General features: G+C 31.6%; 1 protein-coding gene across 1 annotated transcript in view; it reads right to left on the minus strand.

The window, feature by feature from the left end:
* The window catches only part of LOC107448547 (sialin-like), a 32634-nt gene extending 16069 nt beyond the window's left edge, over positions 1-16565 (minus strand). The window contains exons 1-5 of the mRNA XM_043052557.2: positions 15812-16565; positions 9742-9862; positions 5838-6034; positions 4451-4687; positions 2797-2980 (exon numbers count right to left, since the gene is read on the minus strand). Coding sequence (XP_042908491.1) covers positions 2797-2980; positions 4451-4687; positions 5838-6034; position 9742 — 619 coding nt within the window. The 5' untranslated portion in view covers positions 9743-9862; positions 15812-16565. The remainder of the gene's footprint in view (positions 1-2796; positions 2981-4450; positions 4688-5837; positions 6035-9741; positions 9863-15811) is intronic.
* Positions 16566-21462: the final 4897 nt, after the last annotated feature.

Here is a 21462-nt window from a genome sequence, read left to right on the forward strand (position 1 = left end):
CACTAGTGTAGCGCACATGTTCTTGACTTCATCGTCGTGGAACCATACTTGAATAGCACTTTTTATCATTTGTTCTGCTGTCGTGCAATTCATCTTGGCTAAGCGATTCTTTAGAATATGCCACAGGTTCTCAATGGGATTTAGGTCTGGTGAATTACCAGGCCAATCAAGCACTTTTATTTTGTTTTCTCGCATAAAATTCTGGACCAGTTTGGAATTGTGACAAGGGGCCAAATCATGTTGAAATGTTCCGTCGAATGTTTCCATGAATGGAACAATCCTACTATGTAATATATCGATGTATTTGGCTGAATTCATCATGCCTTTTAGAGGCACTAAGCTTCCAGTGCTATTTGTTGTGAAGAAACCCCAAAACATTTGTTTAGAAGGATGTTTTACAGCCTGTTGGATATGATCTGGTCTCAGACTTTCGCCTTCAATCGTCTAACTACACTTGATTTGTATCCCTGCACAAATAAATATGTTTCATCACTGAAAGCCACTTTCTTCCAGTCATTTACAGTCCATTTTTGGTATTTTCTGGCCCATGCTAAACGTTTTTTCATCATTTTCTGAGTTAGAAATTGTTTTTTCCTTGGTCTTCATGCCTTACGTCCAACTTCTAGAAGCCTTTTTCGTACAAAGTACTCACATCAACACCACAATCCAATAAATCCCTTCGGAGGTCTTCGCTCGTCTTTCTTGAATTAATTTTACTATTTCTTATTAGACTTTTATCAGTTCTTGGAGTAGTTTTCCGTTTACGTCCACATTTTCCTTTTCTTTTTGGAGAGGATGAGCCGGAATCTTGAAATGTTCTAAGAATTCTGGAAACACTAGATTTCCCTACACCAACTGCTGTAGCGATGTCTCTTACAGTAATTGAAGTGTGTTAATTGAGAGCGATAATTTTAGAGCGCTTCCTCGGACTAATATCCATCTTTTATAAGCACATAACTTGTGTTAGACTAAACTTAAAATTATAACCACCAGGTTCCACACTGAAATGCTCACAACTGAACTACAAATACACTAAAACCAGTCAGACGAGTAAATTATAGTGAAGGTTTATCCGTCACAGCAGCTCAAGGCAGATATAACTGGTTTGAAGCGGTTCGGGACATCACTGGCAATCCCATACTAACTCGAATGAAAAAATCTGGCTTGTCCCAATTAATTCGAACACTATAGTATATACTTCTACGGGAGGTAGGGAACGTAATAAGGATTGAGAATTGCATAGGAGCCTATGGTCGAAAATGTCAGGGGTAAGTGGTAGCAGAGGTAGGCGAAGGGAAAGGAAACAAAAGATTAATTTGAAATATTTATTGGACATAAGGAATACAAATAGTGCACGACAGCTTTGGTGTTGCAAAAGATGCAGGAAGATTACGCCATCAGCCTGACACAGATATGGTATTAATTGACGGACTCTTTAATTGTAGCAACTGGATTAAAGTCCACAAAGGATATGAGGGCAATGAGGAAGCTGATAGACAGGCCAAATTAGCTTGTCAAAAATCAACAATAGATCTATATGCTATACCATCAAAACAAACAACAAGAACAGAACTTATGAATAATAACCTTTTAACATGGCAGCAAAGATGGGATAGTGATGATACAAAAGGCCGACACACTTACCAATTTATCCCAAAAGTCAGCAATCGAAAAATCTACTCCAACTGCTATATCAATCAATTTCTAACTAACCATGGAGCCCAAGGTAGTTATCAGTCAAAATTGTTCGAAAGACCCGAACTGCAAAGTTTGTAAAACTTATGAAGATATCGAACACATACTTACTGTCTGTCCTGTTTATGATGATTTAAGAATTAAATTTTTCCCGAGAAATTTCAACTTTGATACCATTAAAAGAAACTGGAACCAAAAGAAACTAAACAAAGGAATTGAAGAGATTTTTAAAAGACTTTTTGAAACTTTTTTCCTTTGACTTTTCTGGCCTAAACCGATCCTTCAACATTATTCCCTGGATGCCCCGAAATGGGGGCGGGACAGGGTGAAGCCGGACTAATTGTAGCAGCTGCGCAGTCAAATCTTGCCGTGATATCCATTTTAGACTCTACAGTATACCTACAGAAACAAAATGAGGGCTCAATAAATCCAGTGTGCGTGAGAGACAGCACACTGGTCCACCACGCCCAATCTATCGATCCTGGAATGATTTGTTCAAATGGTCAAAAACATCCAATCCAAAAAGAGCAGGCTCCCCATAATGTTTGAACCACAAGTTATGCCTCACCTTTTGTGGAACATCGTCAAACAAGCCTGGAAGAGCCTGCTCCAGAAAGATCAGAAAATTCGCGCCATTCAATTTGAATGGTAAATGGTATGGCCAGACTAAGCAGTCACCGACCAAACCTACCCACATATTAACTGAGCGTTTATCTGCCGCGTGTTACCGCACACAAAGGGGGTTTGTTGAGCCCCCAAATGCTGACTTTGGTAAATGAATGTAGCCTCATCAATAAACAACACATATGATTGGAAATTCACATCACGGACATTTTTTTGCAGAAACCACATGTTCAGGGTAGTCAATGGGGAGCAGTAACTGAACCCTTTTCGAGACAAAAGGTGTAGAAGAATTTGACGTTCCAAACACGCTGGACACATCCTAACTATTTAAATGTGTACAGATAACTTCAGCAGTAAATTCAATAAGCTAAGAAAAGAATAAACCCATATATTAAACAGAGATATTTTAGTTTTAACTTATGATGTTTGGTTAGAAGTACACACTCAGAACTATTACGACTTGGGTAGAATATTTACCACATATATAGAATATAGACGGCCATCCACCGAGAAACGTGCCTTCACTTAGAATACCTGTAGAGGCATTTGTGATAAGTGTTCCTAACAATCCACCTGCATACATCGTAGTTGAGATACGACTTCTTTCCATTTTGGGTGCCCATCGACTCACCAAAACATTCATTGCAGGATAAGCTATTCCCTGAATATAAGATTAAAAAAAGACAATCTCACATCATATTAATTCTGTAAAACACTACCAAAAACAAATGAATATTTTACGGCCATGAGACAATTTTTGAGGGATGATGCAACACACCACTTTCAAATATCTCTCCTGTTACCGTATAATAACCAGTGGATATACATTAACGTATTTTTTAATATAAATGTATGGTTGGAATTGATTTTGATGCGATTTCTGGACATTGATACATGAAGGAAAATATTGTTAATTTATTACGTCAACACAAAGTGATTTTTATCAGAAAAGCTTACGAGAAATATTCAACATTGCAACCAATACTCGTAATGCAAATTGGGCGTATGATATTGTCTGGCACACACGAGCACTGTAAAAATGCCAGAGAAATTATTCTTAAGCGAAGATAAGATGTAACTCAGGGAAGCACTTTTTACTGTGGCTTGGTATTTTTGAGAAGATCTTGAGAAGATTTTTGAGAAAAAGATTTGATCTGATGATTTCAAATTTGCGATAAGTTTGTCTCTTACTATTTTTTTAATGGCGGATACTTGGGGTCTATTTCTCATTTGCCTAAGAAATGCTAGAATTGCAATCTCTTCTCGTTATCAAGTGGGCACCTGTGGTCAAGTCACAACGGTGGAATAGCGTCTCCCACGTCATACAACCACAAACCCTTTGATAGGGCTGGTTATATTCACACAAAAGACAGAACAAGGATAGGGAGAGAGAGAGAGAAAATTGCATCCATGCCTACTTTGGGATTCGAGCTCACAACTACTGGCCTCGTAGTCTAGTAGAGTAACCACTACACCTGTGATCGATCCAGTTTGTCTCTAAAACTACCTTGTTTCCTACCTCTTTTATTACCTTTCATCCGAATTTTTTAAAATTTCCTCTTGTGAATACTAAGAGTCCCTATTTCTGTACTCGTAAAAGGCGTGTTCGTAAGAAGAAGATAACACACTTCATTTTATGATGCGATATGTTTGAAGTCATACGTTTTTAGTCTTAAGTCTGGAGTTGGTTGATTTTTGGTCGATGCAAAATTTACTGCTAAAGAAACACGATTGCTTACACAGAGTCTGAAATATATACATAGGTGTGCGTATATATATAGAATAAAGTTTCTGAACTTTTATGATATTGATGCTGCTAAAAAACTTACTTTGCTACTTTCATAACATGTGGGAAACTCTTGATTTCTTACTTAATTTGCAACACCTTTATACATCTACAAATCAGATAGGCAATGCACGCATCGATGGATTAGAACTTAACTCGTAACACATGTACTAGTTGTAATTTTATGATAAATGCAGAAAATAAAATTTTTTATATGTCCAAGTATTTACAATGATCTAATTCACTGTTTAACTCTTTTTATGGAAAAAAGAATTCTAAATATAAGAACAGATCCAGATTTTCTAATTATAAACTAAATGCTTAATAATTACAATTTATACTTACCCCAGAAAACCCTACTGCAACTCGTGCAAATATGAATGTCCATACATTCAACCTTGCAGCTATGGGTGTGAGTAGAGTAGCAATGGCACAACCTAGGACTCCTAATCCATAGACCCTTTTGGCACTGTATTTTTCAGCTATCATTCCTCCTGGTATTTGGCTTAAAAGGTATCCATAGAAATAGGCACCCACAACTTGGCCTTGCAGATCAGAGTTCCAATCGAATTCACCATCTGGCTGAAATAAATAATTCGACGGTTAGAAAAGTATTCACAGCTCAAAACGCGTGCTTATGAAATTGGTCATGGTTCGAAATGCGTGTTAACAAAAATAGACGCAGCTTGAAATGTGTGATTACAAAAGTATTCACAGCTCAAAACGCGTGCTTATGAAATTGGTCACGGTTCGAAATGCATGTTTACAGAAATAGTCACAGCTCAAAATGTGTGTTTACGAAATTGGTCATAGTTCAAAATGCGTGATTACAAAAGTATGCACAGCTCAAAACGTTTGTCCAGTTAAGTGCCCTTGCCCGGTATTTCCTACATCAATACATTGTAAGCTTCAGTGCCACTGCCCGGTATACATTTGTCCGGTATGCCATATTTCAATGTTTTTTTAAGGTCAAGTGCCACTGCCCAGTATGTATTTAACTGATACTTCCAACACTGATGTTTCTCCCAATTTATCCTCAGTGGATATTAACATGTTGAGCTCCGCGTCAGCGATCGGTGGCTGACACTGCACTTTCCATTTAGGCCGCGTTAACCACCGGTGGCTGACACTTACCTTTCACATAGCCCGCGAAAAACAGCTGACTGACAGCGTATAACATGATATAGAACTATAAAATCTACACTCTATTATGGAATTGCAGAAAATTTATTCAAAATTTACTTAATTATTGTGATTCTTGGTTTAATAAATTCAATTTAGTAGATTTTTATCAACCAATATTTTTAAACAATTCGTAGGCACATATAATTCACCACTTCCGTGATATGTGTTATGCTAAACCTTTAACAAACCAGCAAAATTTGACTATATTTGCAAATTTAGTTTGTAGTTATTTACCGAGTGGCCTGACGAGCAAGCCATGTAAAATTAGCGTGGCATTCAACGGTGTTAAAATATTGGATAAATATAATAATATCAACGAATAAAATAATATCAAATCGGATATAACATATATTGCGGACATTCACCACAGCGACTATGTAATTGTTGACATTCACCGGTGAGAAACGACATTCTCTTAATTTCGATCATTCACGGTAACATATATAACAAATAATCGCATAGCAATCCAGAAATACTTTTTGACTGCAATAACATAAATAAGTTCAATACTAAGTTAATTTAAACATAGCTTAATATTAAAACTTACTAAATATTCATCTTCTGTTGTTGTGTTTTTAGTAATTATAAGTTCCGGACACGTAATCGTTGTTTCATTAGTTCCATTGCCAGGTCGAGTTACTCCAACCATGGCTACTAAGGCTACACTGAGATTCACTCGCATTGCAGAAATGGTAATGTAGCCAAAGAAGCCAAGGATTGTCAATACAATGCGAGCTGGAATCACTGAAAACAACAAGGAAAAAGACATAGCTAAGTAAATTAGAGATATAATACTAGAGAAATTTATGCTGGCACGTAATTGTTACAGTCGGCTCGAAAGGGTTAAGGATTCTTAGAGATTGTTTTCAAAGATCTAATGTTAAATTTTTTGCTCAGATTCACTCTTCACACAAATAAAAATATTTAAGTCAACTATGATAGATTTTTAGAGTCTAAATTTCTTTATATCAATCTCAAACAATACAATTGCAAATTTTTGAATCAATTGTGGAAGCTAATAATAGAAATTATTAGCTCTGTTTTCGCACAAATGTCTAACACTTTTCTTATTATTATAAAGGCAATTTATTGACACAACAAGAAGTTGCATTCACTCTCCTAATTAGAAATCCTCCATTCTAACTAGAAATGTGTCAAAGGAAAATGGAACGTTTTTAAAAAATTTCACTTTTTCACTGTATAGGACAAACTTTTTTAATATTCCAGTTGTTATAGGAAGAAGGCGTGCTTCTTCGAAAGAATAATACCAATTTTAAAAGTAAATAAGTAGGGTAGAGTGGGGTCAATTGTAACATTTTTTACTTAACTATTTTTAACTAACAAAAAATCCAATATATTATTAGTATTAATTGACAGACGAGTAAAGTAGACTTTCCTCTACTAGGAAAAAAAACCCTTATTTTAAAAATGTTATTATTATAGTTATTAACAATTTTTGACAGTCGTGCACTTGTTACAATTGTCCCCACTTACGGGGTCAATCGTAACCGTTCATAAATTCAACTGAACATAGTTAATTATACAAATTATCATAGTTGTGATAGATTTTTTTATTGATCAAAATAGTAGTGATATTTTAGGAGTAAAAATAATAATGAGCAGAGACCTAAAGGGTTAAACGTTTAACTTTAAGGAGTTCAAAATTTTAATTTATGCTGAGAAAGGTGACAAATAAAATAATGCACATGCAACATAATTTAAATAATATAGGAAACTATTGGTGGTTCTTAAAGAGTTTAGTAATGGTTTGTAAACATAAGATTATGTTACAATCGTCCCCAAGACGCCATTTCAGCTTCATTTGTTAAGAACAATGCTAGTTAATTAACGAAAACAATTTTTTTTATTGAAATGTTAATTTAGGTGTCCACTTACATATTCGGTTAATAATTTTTATTTCTTTAAACAAAATTACTTTGTTACAATATAATATTCTAATACTTAAAAAAGTACTTACGTAGCGTGAAAATATTTTTTGTGATGTAACTCTTTCAAAAGTACATAAAAATGGTTGCCAGCAGGGGTGTACTGGTAGATTTACTTGTGCGCCACCTAGGAACCAAATCTAGAACCCGACACTCGAAATTTTTGCTCTGTTACAATCGTATCCTGTTACAATTGACCCCACTCTCCCCTACGAAATCGTGAATTAAGTATATAATTTTTTTTTTTAATATCTAAACTAATATCCCGATTGTCTCGAAAATGGTCTCATTCGATTCTTCTTCTTTTTCGTCTCAGGCACTACAGTCTGTTACCGGTTAAGGTCATTTCAGTCAGCTTACCCCATCTAGATGGGGTAAACTTCCTTATTCAAACAATCTTTTAGGTCTTCCTCTTTTTCTTTTCCCTTGTGGTGTTTTAAAAGTTATCTTTAAGGTTAGTTCGATTCAACATAAAAAGTAAATCTCAAACAATACCTAACCAGTGCAGAAAAAAATTCAAATTTTCCTCCTTATATCACTCTATTTTCCTCATGAAAGAGGGAAGCGTACAGGGGAGTTTTCAGGTATCAGTTTTAAAGACATATTTTTTTATGATCATAAATCTTGGATATAAATTTTTCGGAAGAAAAAGTCTTAATTAAATGGTCAATAATCTCTTCAGATCAAATTTCATTACAATTTTTGTAAAAAAGAAAATATTGAATTTAAATGATAATAAAATCTGTAAAATACCATCTGCTTAATTCATTTCTAATGAGGAATTTCTCACTTTCACACACCTGCTCTTCGGCTTTTCTCGTTTGACTCAAGTATCGTTAAATGCTAACTTTCTATTCTTTTCCACCCACCTGTGCTAACAAAATGTTTCGCACACAAAATTATTAATTCAGTATTGAAGCTGAATGATTGCTTGTTAAGCATGTTTTTCCTTGATGGTCCGCAAACTGTGGGTATGCGATGGTATACGCGACTTTGCGTAACGTCTCCTATAACTGATAGCCACACAGGTTTTTTTTATAGATAGTCCGATCAGACCATTATGAAGGTAAGCCAGTTTTCGAATGAGTCATGTAATAGAAAATCTATTAAAATATAAAAAGTGGTAACAAATATATGTCTAAAAATTTGTTTACTTTAAGAATGTGATTGGTTTGTCTTATTTACTTGTCAACCACTACAGATTCAATTCTCAAATATCTATAAATTTCTCTCCATAACTTTTAAAATAGACCCACCATTATGCCTGCTACACCTCACATGATTCCATCTTCATTTTTATCTCACTTCAGATTCTATTCCGAGCCTACACATCACCTCCTACATCAAAAAGCCTCCACACGGTTTCTTATAAGTAGTATGCGCAGACTATTTAAAAAGAGAACCATTCGTGCGCATGAACCCAAATTCTATTTTAAAAGCAGGGATGCCAACTGCTGTGCTTTCTGGAATATTTTTAATAAAGTGGTATCAAATTATATAGTAAAATTCGTTAAAGAAGGATAGTTACGCCTACTTTTTATTAGAGTAACCAGTAGTTGAATGTTTTAATGTTGCATTTTATTTACTCATAATTTTTGTTATGTAGTGGTGACAAAATTGCTTAAAATGAAAAATACTAAACTGAAAGTAACTTAAATTTCGTTACCACTAGAAAATACTATTTCTCAAAGCGGAGCAAGTTGGCATCCCTGTAAAAGTACTTGAGAGAAATTTATTATATATATTTGAGAATTGAATCTGTTGTGGTTGACAAGTAAATGAAACACACCAATTATATTCATAAATTAAACAAATGTTTAGACATATATTTGCTACCACTTTCTAATTTTTAATAGATTTCATCTTAAACGGCTCTTTAATAAATTGGTTTATCTTAATAGTGGTCTAATCGGACTACCTACAAAAAAAACGTGGACAAAAAAAACGTCCTATAACTGAAACGTGGTTTCAGTTATAGGAGGCGTTGGCTTAATGCATGCTAAATGCTCGAAGCTTTTGGAAATGGTGTCCCTTTTACACCCGCAAATTTGGTATCGTCCAATTTTCTTTTTATTTCTTTCCCGACATTTATGTCAGTTTCTTTTGTGGCATTATTTCATATAAAATTCATCGAGTTCCTTTCTGTGAAACTTCAAATGAATGTCAATAAAATCGAATTTTAAGACTATTATTGAAACAACGATGCAAATATTTCATTCTTCATTTTTAAGATTTTTAAAATAATTAACAGCATTTCACTGATTTATTATTTTGGTTATCCTATTTTCAGGTCTAATAAACTTTATTTATAAAGTTGGGTTTTGTCAAAACAAGTTGGATCTCACTTTATTTAGGGCTTCATTGTCGAGAAAAAATTATAAATTTCTACTTTAATTAATTATCGATGCACTACGTTAAGCAATAAAAAATATAAGAGTAAAAAATTAAGAACACTCGATTTAAAAATTCAAAAAAATAAAGCAACATGAAATAAAAAAATCTTACTTTTTTGTGATTCTAATGTTGTCTCAAGCAAATGAAAGGAAAATCTATAGAAAATATCTATATTAGAACAAAATCATTTTTTTTAATTGATTCCTTGTGGAAAACAAATGTCATCAGTATCCTATGGAAAGTAAAAAAACAAGTGTAAATAACGATGGATATATTAAATAAAATAGTTGTGGGCAATATATAATTATTTTTCTTCAAGTTCATTTTATTCCAGTTTATCATCTCGTTTGTTTATCATCCACTCGAGATCGCCTTGAGGTATACTCAATAATTCAAAAAAAAAACATTCTTAAACATTCTTAATAAAAAACAGTTTTAAGTGCCTTTCTATGCTTGTTTGTGATACATAAATTTATTTTTTATTTTACTGATTCATCTATTTTTTTTCTATTTTTAGAAAATATTTTGCATTGGACTGTTTCAAAATTTGATTTTAACTCATAATAATTGTTCTAGGTATGTCTTTGTTTGGTTTATTTTTTAAGAATATAACTGTAGAGATGCTGCAATCACAGAATGTAGAAATTCAACCATATAATGACATTGATACTTAACATTTCTTCAGTGGTATTCCACTTTAGACAAAGTATGTCGATAGACTGTAAATAATGTTGATCCTAAGAAATGGTATATGAACGCCATTTCCTTATTTTAGAAAGTTACTAATTAATATTCTTTTCCTTCATTTTAATAAAACACATTTCAGTTCCGGTTTCAAAAAACACATTTCAATGAATAAAATGAAACAGAAATATTAATTAGAGGCTTAACCCCTTGGGGACGGGTGATTCAGAAAAGCATTCGTACAAAATCAGAATCATGTTGCAATTAAATGAAAAACGGTAACTTAAATGTAGTCGTTACTAATTTGACAGACTTACTTTGCTTCTATTTTAATTATTGTTAGTTTAATAATATATATAATCAATGTTAATTCAAAGTATAACTAAATAGTTTTATTTTGAACAAAGTAATGGTGAATTAAATAAATCAAACAATTATAACTCCGCCCACAAATAAACTGCTAAAGAAATACTTTGATTACCAGTTTTATCTTTTCACCCTGATTGATACGGTTTTTTGCTGTCACGTATTTGTGACAGTCGGCGCGAAAGGGTTATTAAGGTAGTTATGTCCACTTAATTTTCCATCAGTTAAGATGTTTAAATAGAATATTTTTTTAGTTGTGGAGACTCTTTAAGAGGAAGCTATAACGCGAGAAAAATGCTTCGAGGTAAATTTTGCAATACCTTCAAGCTGAAAATTTAAAATATAGAAAAAGTTAGATCAAGTGAACTGAGAGTTAACCATGAAATTTCAAACGCTGGAATAGTTTATTTCGAAAAATTAAAGTCAAAATGTCTTATGGCAGGATAATTAAAAAATTGAGTAGTAATCCTGACATAATTAGTTTGCAGTTTTAAATTTTTAAGAAAACAATTCCGGCAATTGAAAACTTTATGGTTTACTTTCGATAAACCAGAACTAACTTTTCTCTAAAACTTAAAAATAATGAATAAACATACGAAAGAAAGTGATGAAATAAATTGAAAAAATCTAATGCTCTCGTAATTTATGTTCTAATTGTACGCAAAAATCATTAACTGTTACATTTATCTCCGAAGTCATAGCAATAACATTTGAATAAACTTTCAAAAATTAAACACCAAAAAATTTAGCCATCAGTAATGGTCGAATTCTTCCATCCGAAAGGTACAAATATTGGTGTTATCATGTTTGCCGGGGAGGTGGTCGAGCGGTTAGCGTGCCTGACTGCGAAGCGGCTCGAATCCCGCTTAGGGCATGTTGTCCTCTGTTGTGTGTGATGTGCGAATGTGGCCCACTCTATGAACTGGTACCTGTGGCAGTGTGGCATGGTTAATGTTTTCTGCCTACGTGACTTTATTCACAAGGTGCTCACCAGGCAAAGCAAACTGAGCAATACTTCCAATACCTTCCATGGCGAAGAACGATAAGTTCAATGCTGGTTTTATAAAAAAATGTTTACATAGAACAATTTGATATTAGTTTTTTTATAAAACCAACCAACATAAAATATCTAATTTAACATCATTTTGTTCATGTCAGACATTGAATCTACTACTTGCTATAACTCTTGAAAAAATTGAACTTGTAATCATCAAGTAAAAATAAAAAATACTTTTTTGCAACACATACTCAAAATTTCAATGCAAGTGATCTCAAGCAGCGGTTCCTAATTTTTCTCAATTATGGAATGCTAAACAATCAACCACCTTTCTGCGGAACCCTGATTTTATAAACGAAGTTTATTATGGTGATTGTGAGTGTTAAACCCATAAAAAACAATTTTTAAATATTCAATCAGAGGTATGAAGATTTTGAATTATTTTATTATTAACTTAAGATTAATTTTAATAGTTTAAGATGATTATTTAAATTATACAAAGTAATCTTAGTTTAAGAATAAGATTATTATCATTATATAATTTAAAATTATTATAAATTACGATTATCATCTTAAATTTTTTTATGTCCGACAGTTGAATTTGCAGTTCGTGTGCTATAGCTAACCTACGTATGGGTTTGTTTTTGGTAAATATATATATCAGTTGAAAATGAATAATAAAATAACAATTATTGTTTACTTCAAAATAAGGACTTAAAAGCATGATGACTCAAAAATGGTTATTAAGCGAGCATATTTCTTTATTATAGATAGTAATAATTTAATTTGGATTTTAAAAGCGTAATAGGAAATACTAAAGTAATCCTTTATAAATGATTTTTCTTTTCATAATTTGTTCAAAATTATTGTTATTAGAAACAGAAATATTATATTTTCTTTTAAAAATTGCCTTTCGTATTTCTTAAGCATTATACTTGAAATAACTTCATTAAGATAACCTAAAGATTAAATAAATTATATTCAAAACTCATCACTAGTTATAAAAATTAAAAACTCGCGGAATACCTTTTTCTCTTCTATGGAGCCCTAGGGTTCCGCGGAACACCATTTGGAAACCACCGGTCTGAAGCTAATTGTAGCCTAGTTCATTTGAAAATATTTAGTAATTACATAAAGATGCAATTTTTTGTGTGAGCTATACAATCGCTTGGTTATACCTTATTTGGGTTTGGGGTTTCAAAATCTGAAATTAGTTTAATATTTTTTGTTCAATATATTTTTTGCCTAAATGAATCAACGTATGCATAAGAAATATATCAGAACGTATACATTTATATGCATTGTATACATATACAATTGTCTGCCCCCATGAAAATAACACTCAAGACAAAAAGCATATAACCTTAATGTATCAACAACATAAATTGAAATGTGTGAACTGTGTCCATCTCTTATGATTTCATACGTAGCGTAGAAGAGATGACATTGAGTATTTACTTGAGTGAAATTTTAAAATATCTTGGTTGGGAATAGATTAGTAAATTAAAATTAAAAACAAATTAATAAATGCAAATTAAAAAATTATAAATTATCTAATGATTGATTGATTATATAATGATTAATAAATGCAAATTAAAAACTAATGTGTCTGAAAGGAGACCAACTGAAATATATGAGATTCCCCACTTTACAAAAGAAATTTCACGAAAACAGTTTTTTTACTTAGCACCTAAATTATATAATAAATTACCATTTCAGTTGCAAAACATCAAAATATATTCTTCTTTTAAGCGTGCTTTATTTCAATTTGTGATGAACATTGACGATTTAGATCTCTATTTTTCACTTTAAAGGAAGCATTTGATTTTTTATACCAGTCTTGTGCCAATCCAAATAAATTTCTTATGTTACCTTTGTTATTTTTTTATATAGTTTCATGTATTTTTTTTTATTATTACAGTGTTCAACAATATATGATGTCTTATGATGAGCAAAATAATTTATGATTGTAATATTCCCCTCTTTTTTCCTAAAATTTCTAATTTAAATTTATTGTATTACTTTTCTTTGTCACCTGGACAGGATTTTCCTCTTGACGACGAATATATATTCTTTATATTTATACGTTTGTTTTTGTTCCCAATAAAGTTATATTAGTTTGTTAAAAAAAATATATTAATAAAACTGTAGTATGCAGAGAGAAACGGATTTAAAATCGGCTCTGTGAAAATACACAAGATGCGTACAAAAATTTCTTGCAAGAGAAAATAAAAACAAAAATAAAAACAATCTACTCTTCACTTTACGCATTAGATTCCCCTTTAGTTATAAATAAATAAATAAACAATAAATTTACTTTTTGGTGATGCTAATGTTGTAAACAAATGAAAGAAAAAAATTTAACAACGTTCGATAAAAACCATTTTGATATTTTCAACTGATTCCCAATAGAAAAAAAATGTCATCGGCATCCCATGCAAGGTAAAAATTAATAAAGATTCAAGGCAAAGGTATAAATAAAGATGAATTTATGAAAGATAATATTTGAATTTATTTTGACTGACACGCATTTCTGTGGTAATATATAAATCTTTCCAGTCGAGATCGTTTTATAAATACACTTCATAACAATAATTCAATTGAAAATGCATACTTCAGTTTAAGTACATTGATTCTCTTATTTTTGTAGATAAATTTTTCTTTTTGCTTTTGTTCTGCTTATTCGCATTCCTTTCCTATTTTTTAGAAAATAATATGTGTAAGGCGTTACAAAATTCGACTTAAACACATAACATTGCCGAGGAAAACGATTTCCATTGCTGTGAAATTCATAGTGTAAACTTTTCTCATCTAGTGATGACGTGAATATACCACAGTTTCGTCCCACGATGACGTCACAGCTGGAATTAACTATCTCTTGTTGATATTTTGGTAGCTTCTTGTTGATATTTTGGTAGCTTCTTGTTGATACTTTGGTAGCTTCTAAATGTGACGTCATTAAAGGTAAACATTGTATATTTTTTTGACCTACGCATGGTAGTTTAAAACACAAATGAGTATTTGTCACTGTCACAATTTTGTTATTCAATTAATTAATATTATTTAATAAATTATTTAATAATTATTACTATAATTTTTGTTACAATCTGGTAACGACGTTATCAGAGTTATGGAAACAGCGAATCAAGTCATATTTATTTAAATAAAGCAGAACGTTTATATATATTTATGTACTAGAGTTGGGCAAAAATGTAATCGATTATATTATTCAAATACTTGTAATCGGGATTACAGGATAATATAATTTTGATTATATCTGTAATCGCGATTACAGGATAATATAATTTCGATTATATCTGTAATCGTGATTACAACAATCAATTACTGTAAGCAATTACTGGTGATCGTGATTAAAACTTTTTATAATTTTGATTACAACTGTAATCATGATTACAATAATTGATTATAGCAAACAATTACTTGTAATCTTGATTACAATTCACCAAAAGTTTTATTACAACGGTAATCGTAATTCCAAGTAATCATAACAAAAATAATTACGGGTAATTATGATTACAAGAATAAAAAAATACATGTAATCATAATTAGATGTAATCGTAATTACATATAATTGTGATTACTTGTAATCAAACTATACGAGGGCACAGTCCACATCCAGTATTAAAAGATCAAGATTTTAATTTAAAATAAAGCTTAAAATGTTTAATTTTTTGACACTTGAAAAATGTTTGAATTTAGTAGAAAATGGAAGCCAAAAGTGATGAAAAATGTGCAGATAAATTATTTACTTTACCAAATCAATCGTTTTGGATTACAAAAGGAAAACCATAAAGAACGTCGCTTACAAAATTGTTGATAGGGGTACTTACTAAAAATACTAAGAAAACGTGACTACAATGAAATTACATTGACTGTTAAACCGGAAATAAACAAGCAATATGCATTTTAAGACGGAAGAACCGTTCAACAATGAAATGAAATAGACGAATTAAACTGAAAGTTAACATCGAAAGTGAATTCAAAACATATCTATATACTTTAATCGTTAAACATGAAACACTAACTTATTCTAATTGAGCTTAAATAGCAAATAAAAATTTATTCTCAAATTTAAGAACTGGTTTGTAAGTATATTAAATAAGTAGGACTCACCTCTTTCATAAACTTTTACACGTCTTTCTTGCATCAAATGGAACTAATTTTGCTGACAAAACAAAACTTCTAAGATGAGTAATCACTTTCAGTTTTCAAAATAACCACAACAAAAGTCGAAAACTTCTTTTTAAAATCACATATTTGGAATACAGAACATTTTCGAACGAAAAAATAAACGCAGTGCAACAATCATCAAAAGTAATCACTTCTTTAAAATATTCAAATGTGTGTGACATACACAATTATCTTTTTTTTTTCTATTTATTTATTCAAAAGAACAATCTCAAAGATGGTAATCCTTTTTAAAGCTGTGGCATAACATGATCGGTGGTACGTCTAATTTTATCAAGTATAGTACAGCTAAATAATTAAATATCTTTCAAAATCAACTCATAACAGTCAAGAAACGCAGAATTGTGAAAATAAAGCTTTTGTATAGCAAAAATATGCAACATCGTTTTAAATGCATTCCACAGAAATCAAAGAATTTTCTTCTTGAAACATATCTTTTACGAACTACTATTGGTTCAATTTTAAGAGGTATTATCAACTCTATTCAATGCTTTATCTACACCTACCATCGCAAATGAATAAAATTGTGAATAAAGTATATTGACGATTGTAAATAAAGGAGAAAGCTGTCATTTGATCTTTTGTATCAAAATCGTTTGCTTTTGTTATGGAATGTCAATTAGATGTTTCTTTTTAATGATTCTTCGTATTGAAAATCTATCCTGTTACATTTTTACATCTTGTTATAGCCGACAATGTGGCTGAGTGGTTAGCGTGTCTGACTGCGGAGCCATTGGTCGCGGGCTCGAATTTTGCTCAGGGTATGGATGCTTCTTTCTCTCTCTCTCTCTCTCTGTGTTCTATGTCCTTTCTCCTTTGTGTGAATGTGACCCGCCCTCGTGACTGAAAGCTGTTATATAGCAATTCGGAAAAGTGCAAAATCTGGTACGAAAGACATTTCCTTATAGCATTTTTTTTTGAGAAAAATAAAATATCTGTAAATATCAAGATTTATTTTGTAATTTTAGTCTATATATAAAACTGCTTATTTTCCAACGATAAAGTAAATATTGTTGAATAATTTTAAAAATAAGTTAACACCTCACAAAACCTAGTTATAACTGAAATGGTTTTACTACCAGCCTTTCCTCTTTTCTGTCTCGCTTTCACCCCTGTCCGCCCTATAAACGGGTTTGTGGCTGCGTGACGTGGGCGACGCTGGTCCACCGCCGTGGCCTCGCCACAGGTGCCCACTGGGTAACGAGAAAAGAGCAGCAGTTCTGGCATTCCTGTGGCCAATGGGACAATCCCCAAGTGCCCGCCATTTAAAAAAAAAAACAAAAAAAAACAAAAAAAACATCTTGTTACATTTTTATTAAATTTAAAATTTTACTAAACTTATCTTATATTTTAAACTCAGATTATATATGAAACCTAAAACTATCTGAAAACAATATATATATCAAAGCAAATTTCTTTATATTTTGATGAAAAATTTCGACATTTCTTCCAGATAAAAATGTTTTCAATGAAATATTAGCCAAAATATGAGCAAGATAGAATAAATCATTTTATTCAAAATTAAAAATTTATAAAACAATTACAATTATCTTCAAATTATGGAATTGTTCACTCAAGAACAGTTTTATTTTTCGGCCTCTGAAGATAATATTTTGAATAAAATAAATCTTATCTAGACTGTCTGAGGCTATAAAACTTGTGTAAAAATTGAAATGTTTAAAATTAATCTTAAGGAAAATGTAAGGATATGCATTTGTTTCAAAATCTAAAGGAAAAAGATATCCAGATTCTTTTTTAAAATACATAATATTAAAATGGATTTATTTACATGTAGTTCAGCAATTTGAACAAAGCGGTATATTTACATTTAAAATCTTTTTCTGGCACTGGGAGCGTTAGACAATCGAGCATTAATTTACGAAGACAGTTTTTCTTCTTCACAAACACGGTTAAGTACATGAGTAATAACAATGTTGTAAAAGGAATTCAGCAACTGAAAGGTAAATCTGAAACTTGTATTACTTGCAAAGTGACAAAGCATCTTTTAAAAGGAATTATCAACGTCTAACAAATAAAGTACTGGATAAGGTGCATATGGATTTGTGGGGACCTTCTCCAACACCTTCAATGGGTGGAAGTCGATATTTTTTGTCGATAATAGATGACTTTTCCAGAAAAGTGGAAGTTTTTACTGTAGAGAAGAAAGCAGAAGTTTTTAAATGTTTCAAAACATATCTCGTAAAATCTGAAAGAGAGTTAAACTGCAAATTGAAGTCAGTCCGAACAGACAACGGAATGGAATTTTGTCACGCCGAGTTTGAAGATTATTTAAACAATCTGAGAATTCGAATAGAGCGATCTTCAACTTATTCTCCAGAATAAAACGGGATTGCTGAAAAATTCAACCGTGACGCAGTTGCAGCTGTTAGCGCATCACTTCACGATAGTGGACTAAATGATCGATTTTGGGCTGAAGCTCTATATATGTACGTTCATGTACGAAACCGAAGTGAACACAAGTTTACAAATGGATTGACACCTTTTTAAATTTGGAATGGATACAAACCATCAGTTAGACATTTAAGAATATTTGGTTCTTAGGCGTTTGTTCACGTACCCAAAGTAAAACGCAACAAGTTGAACAAGACATCAAAACTAGGAATCTTAGTTGACTACGCAACAAGAACGAAGGGTTATAAGATCTGTATTCCAGAAGAAAGAAGAGTAGTAGAAACTATTCATGCTAGCTTTGATGAAACGAAAAATGGAGTAGAGTCATTATTTGGGAAGAATAAGAAGTGTGAATACGTAAGATATAAAGACAGCTACCAAGAACAAGTGTTAGACAATGACGAAAAAACTGTTAAAAAGAAAGAAGAAATGCTACCAATAAAAATTGAAGAGTGGAAGAGAGTTGAAGCACCAAGAAAATTAAGTTCAAGAATAGATGTTTACTATTACCCACCTTCAAGCAAAGAGAGACTTCGATCAACTATCGACGTAGAACGATTTTGTGCCGAAAACGGGTTAAAGTTCCTACCTGAACTATTTTCATTCAAGTCTAAAAGTAATAAATGTTGTATTCTAGTTAATGTTGTATTCCATTAATAAATGTTGTATTCCAGTTTACTTGTGTTTTTATCATTTTCAGCGTAGTCTGCTTTGCAAGTTAAACTCATAGTTACCACGGTGCTCAGAACAAACAGGAATGGCGCCAAACATAAGTTGCCAATTTCGCCAAGGGGCACAATCAAGTATATTTTTACCGCGATAATAATGTCCCATATTGTTTCCACATATTTATGCTCCATCTGCGAGACCAGGTAATTAAATTTAGTTCCTTCCGCTGAAATTCCACTGATAGAAAATTGCGCTTCTGCCTGATAAAACCAAATCTCAGGTTTTTCGGGCCAGAACGGTGGAATTTTAACGCCAATTTTACACACTTCTTCCTTTTCTTCGGATGTTAGAGATGATGTGGTTTCCTCCATCATTTACTTTAGAAAATGCTAGGTTTTCTTTGCGAATACTTTTTATATTAGTATCAGTAGTATATCCGGGTCACCAGTTGTACGCGACAGGAATACAGGATAAATAATCAAAAGACATTTCTTAGAGCAACCATTTTTATTATTATTTTTTATCAGTTTTTTTTCTCTCGTTGCCATTCGCAACTCTCATAAAAATAAGATGAACAGACATGTGACATATATGACATTCGTGCAAGTGTGCAAAACTTAATTGGCTAACTCACGCGTGACGTCACTTATAAGTATTAAATTGATAAACAAAATTGATTAAGGAAAGATTTTATTTTGCTTGCAGATTATTTTAGAAGCCTAATGAAACAACAGTCTTAAGTTTTACGCTTATATGTGTTATATACTAGTGAATTGTAATACACTACAGTCATCTTTATTTTGATGGGACGAACACATACCATCATTAAATAAATAATTCCAAGAAACTGTAGTAATATGTTACTCAATTAAAAACTTCACTGGCTAAAAAAATATTGGTGGCATATGTTGGCGACTGCCTTTTCAAGTTATCACCCATACAAATATTAATATCCACCCATGACTAATGAGTACGAATTTCAATATCGCGATGCATTGACAATAACATATCGTGATATTTTACTAACTCTTCTTATTTCAACATTGAGTTAACATTTTTGTTTCCCAAATAAAATGTAACAATATTCACCATAATATCGTACAGAAAAATTATTGCTCTGTATATCACGTTATTGTCATATTCGATTCACTCATGTACATTATCAGTCATCAGTGACCGGTTAAGTCAGAACTTGGCGTTGTTTTACTTGTTGGCGAACTTGGTATCATAGACACAGTTTGAAAAGGTTGTAAGGGGCCTTTTACCTTTTCATATTGAATTATCGAATCATGTGAATATATCATCTTGATTTAAGATTTTAAAATAAAGATGGAAAAAAAAAGATTTTAAGATCTCATACTAAACTTCATTTTAACTAAGTATTAATTTTTATTATAAAGTTAATGGCATATTCATTTAAAGGATATCAATATAAAGTTTTAAAAATCAAACATTTGTGATTAAAAAAGATGTGAACATTTAATTATTATTAATGTTTGGTATTAAAATGCTTCATTATTTGAAATTAAAAAATATAAATGCCTTGAAAAATGTCTTTTAGACGAACGAGATAGAGCCTATTTGGGTATACTATAGCCTACGTCACAGGTTGTGTTATTCCTACTAAATTTAACCCATGAACGGCATTTTCTGCGAGCCTAACTTCAAGTCACAAATAAACAAACGAAGTGTTTGATAGTTTAAGTAGCTGCTCACCAGATTTTATTGCATTATAAAGAAAAGTAATTGATATTCGATTTTTGATTAATAATTGATTTATGTGGATAGTGGCATTTATGTGGATAGTGGCATAGAATTTAGCATTGCGTCATGGTAAATGTTATTCCTACTAACTGTTTTTTTTATATTATACTTATTTATGTTCAACATTTACGGTAAAAATATTTCTTCAATTTTATGTAACTTATGTTAACCTGCATATTTGTTTCTAGCACGTTTTGTTTCTGCATTTAAATTAGGAGTTTAGCGAGCTTTAATTTATTAAATTATTTCTAGTGGTTTCATCTGCTTCTATTTTTTAATATTTTGTAAAAATGCTTCAATTAGAGAGAATACTTTAATCTATAATAATGGTTTTCATTAATGAAATTTTGTGTTTTAGATACTGAGTATGAACCTTATACCACCGGAAAGAGTTAATTCGATGCCTGCAAGTGATGCAGTAGTGTGTATATCGATCCTGATTGGCTGATGAAACATGGCATTTGTTTATATTAGAAACTGTTATTTCCAATCCACTTGGAGTAAGCCTAGCGCGTCATATAAGTGACACTGTATTGCCACAATAGCCATTACATATAATTCCTAGCTTTTAAAATCTCTTTAATTTCTTGAACTTATATTTTTTAATCATTCTTAATCAAACTTTAATTATATTAAATCAATTGTTATTTTATTTTTATTACACTTTATAAAATAAGAAATATAAAAAATTTTATTCTTTTCTTAACGATCAATGTATCTGCTAACTTTTT

Source organism: Parasteatoda tepidariorum, chromosome 6 (assembly GCF_043381705.1).
Source record: "Parasteatoda tepidariorum isolate YZ-2023 chromosome 6, CAS_Ptep_4.0, whole genome shotgun sequence".
NCBI lineage: Eukaryota > Metazoa > Arthropoda > Arachnida > Araneae > Theridiidae > Parasteatoda > Parasteatoda tepidariorum.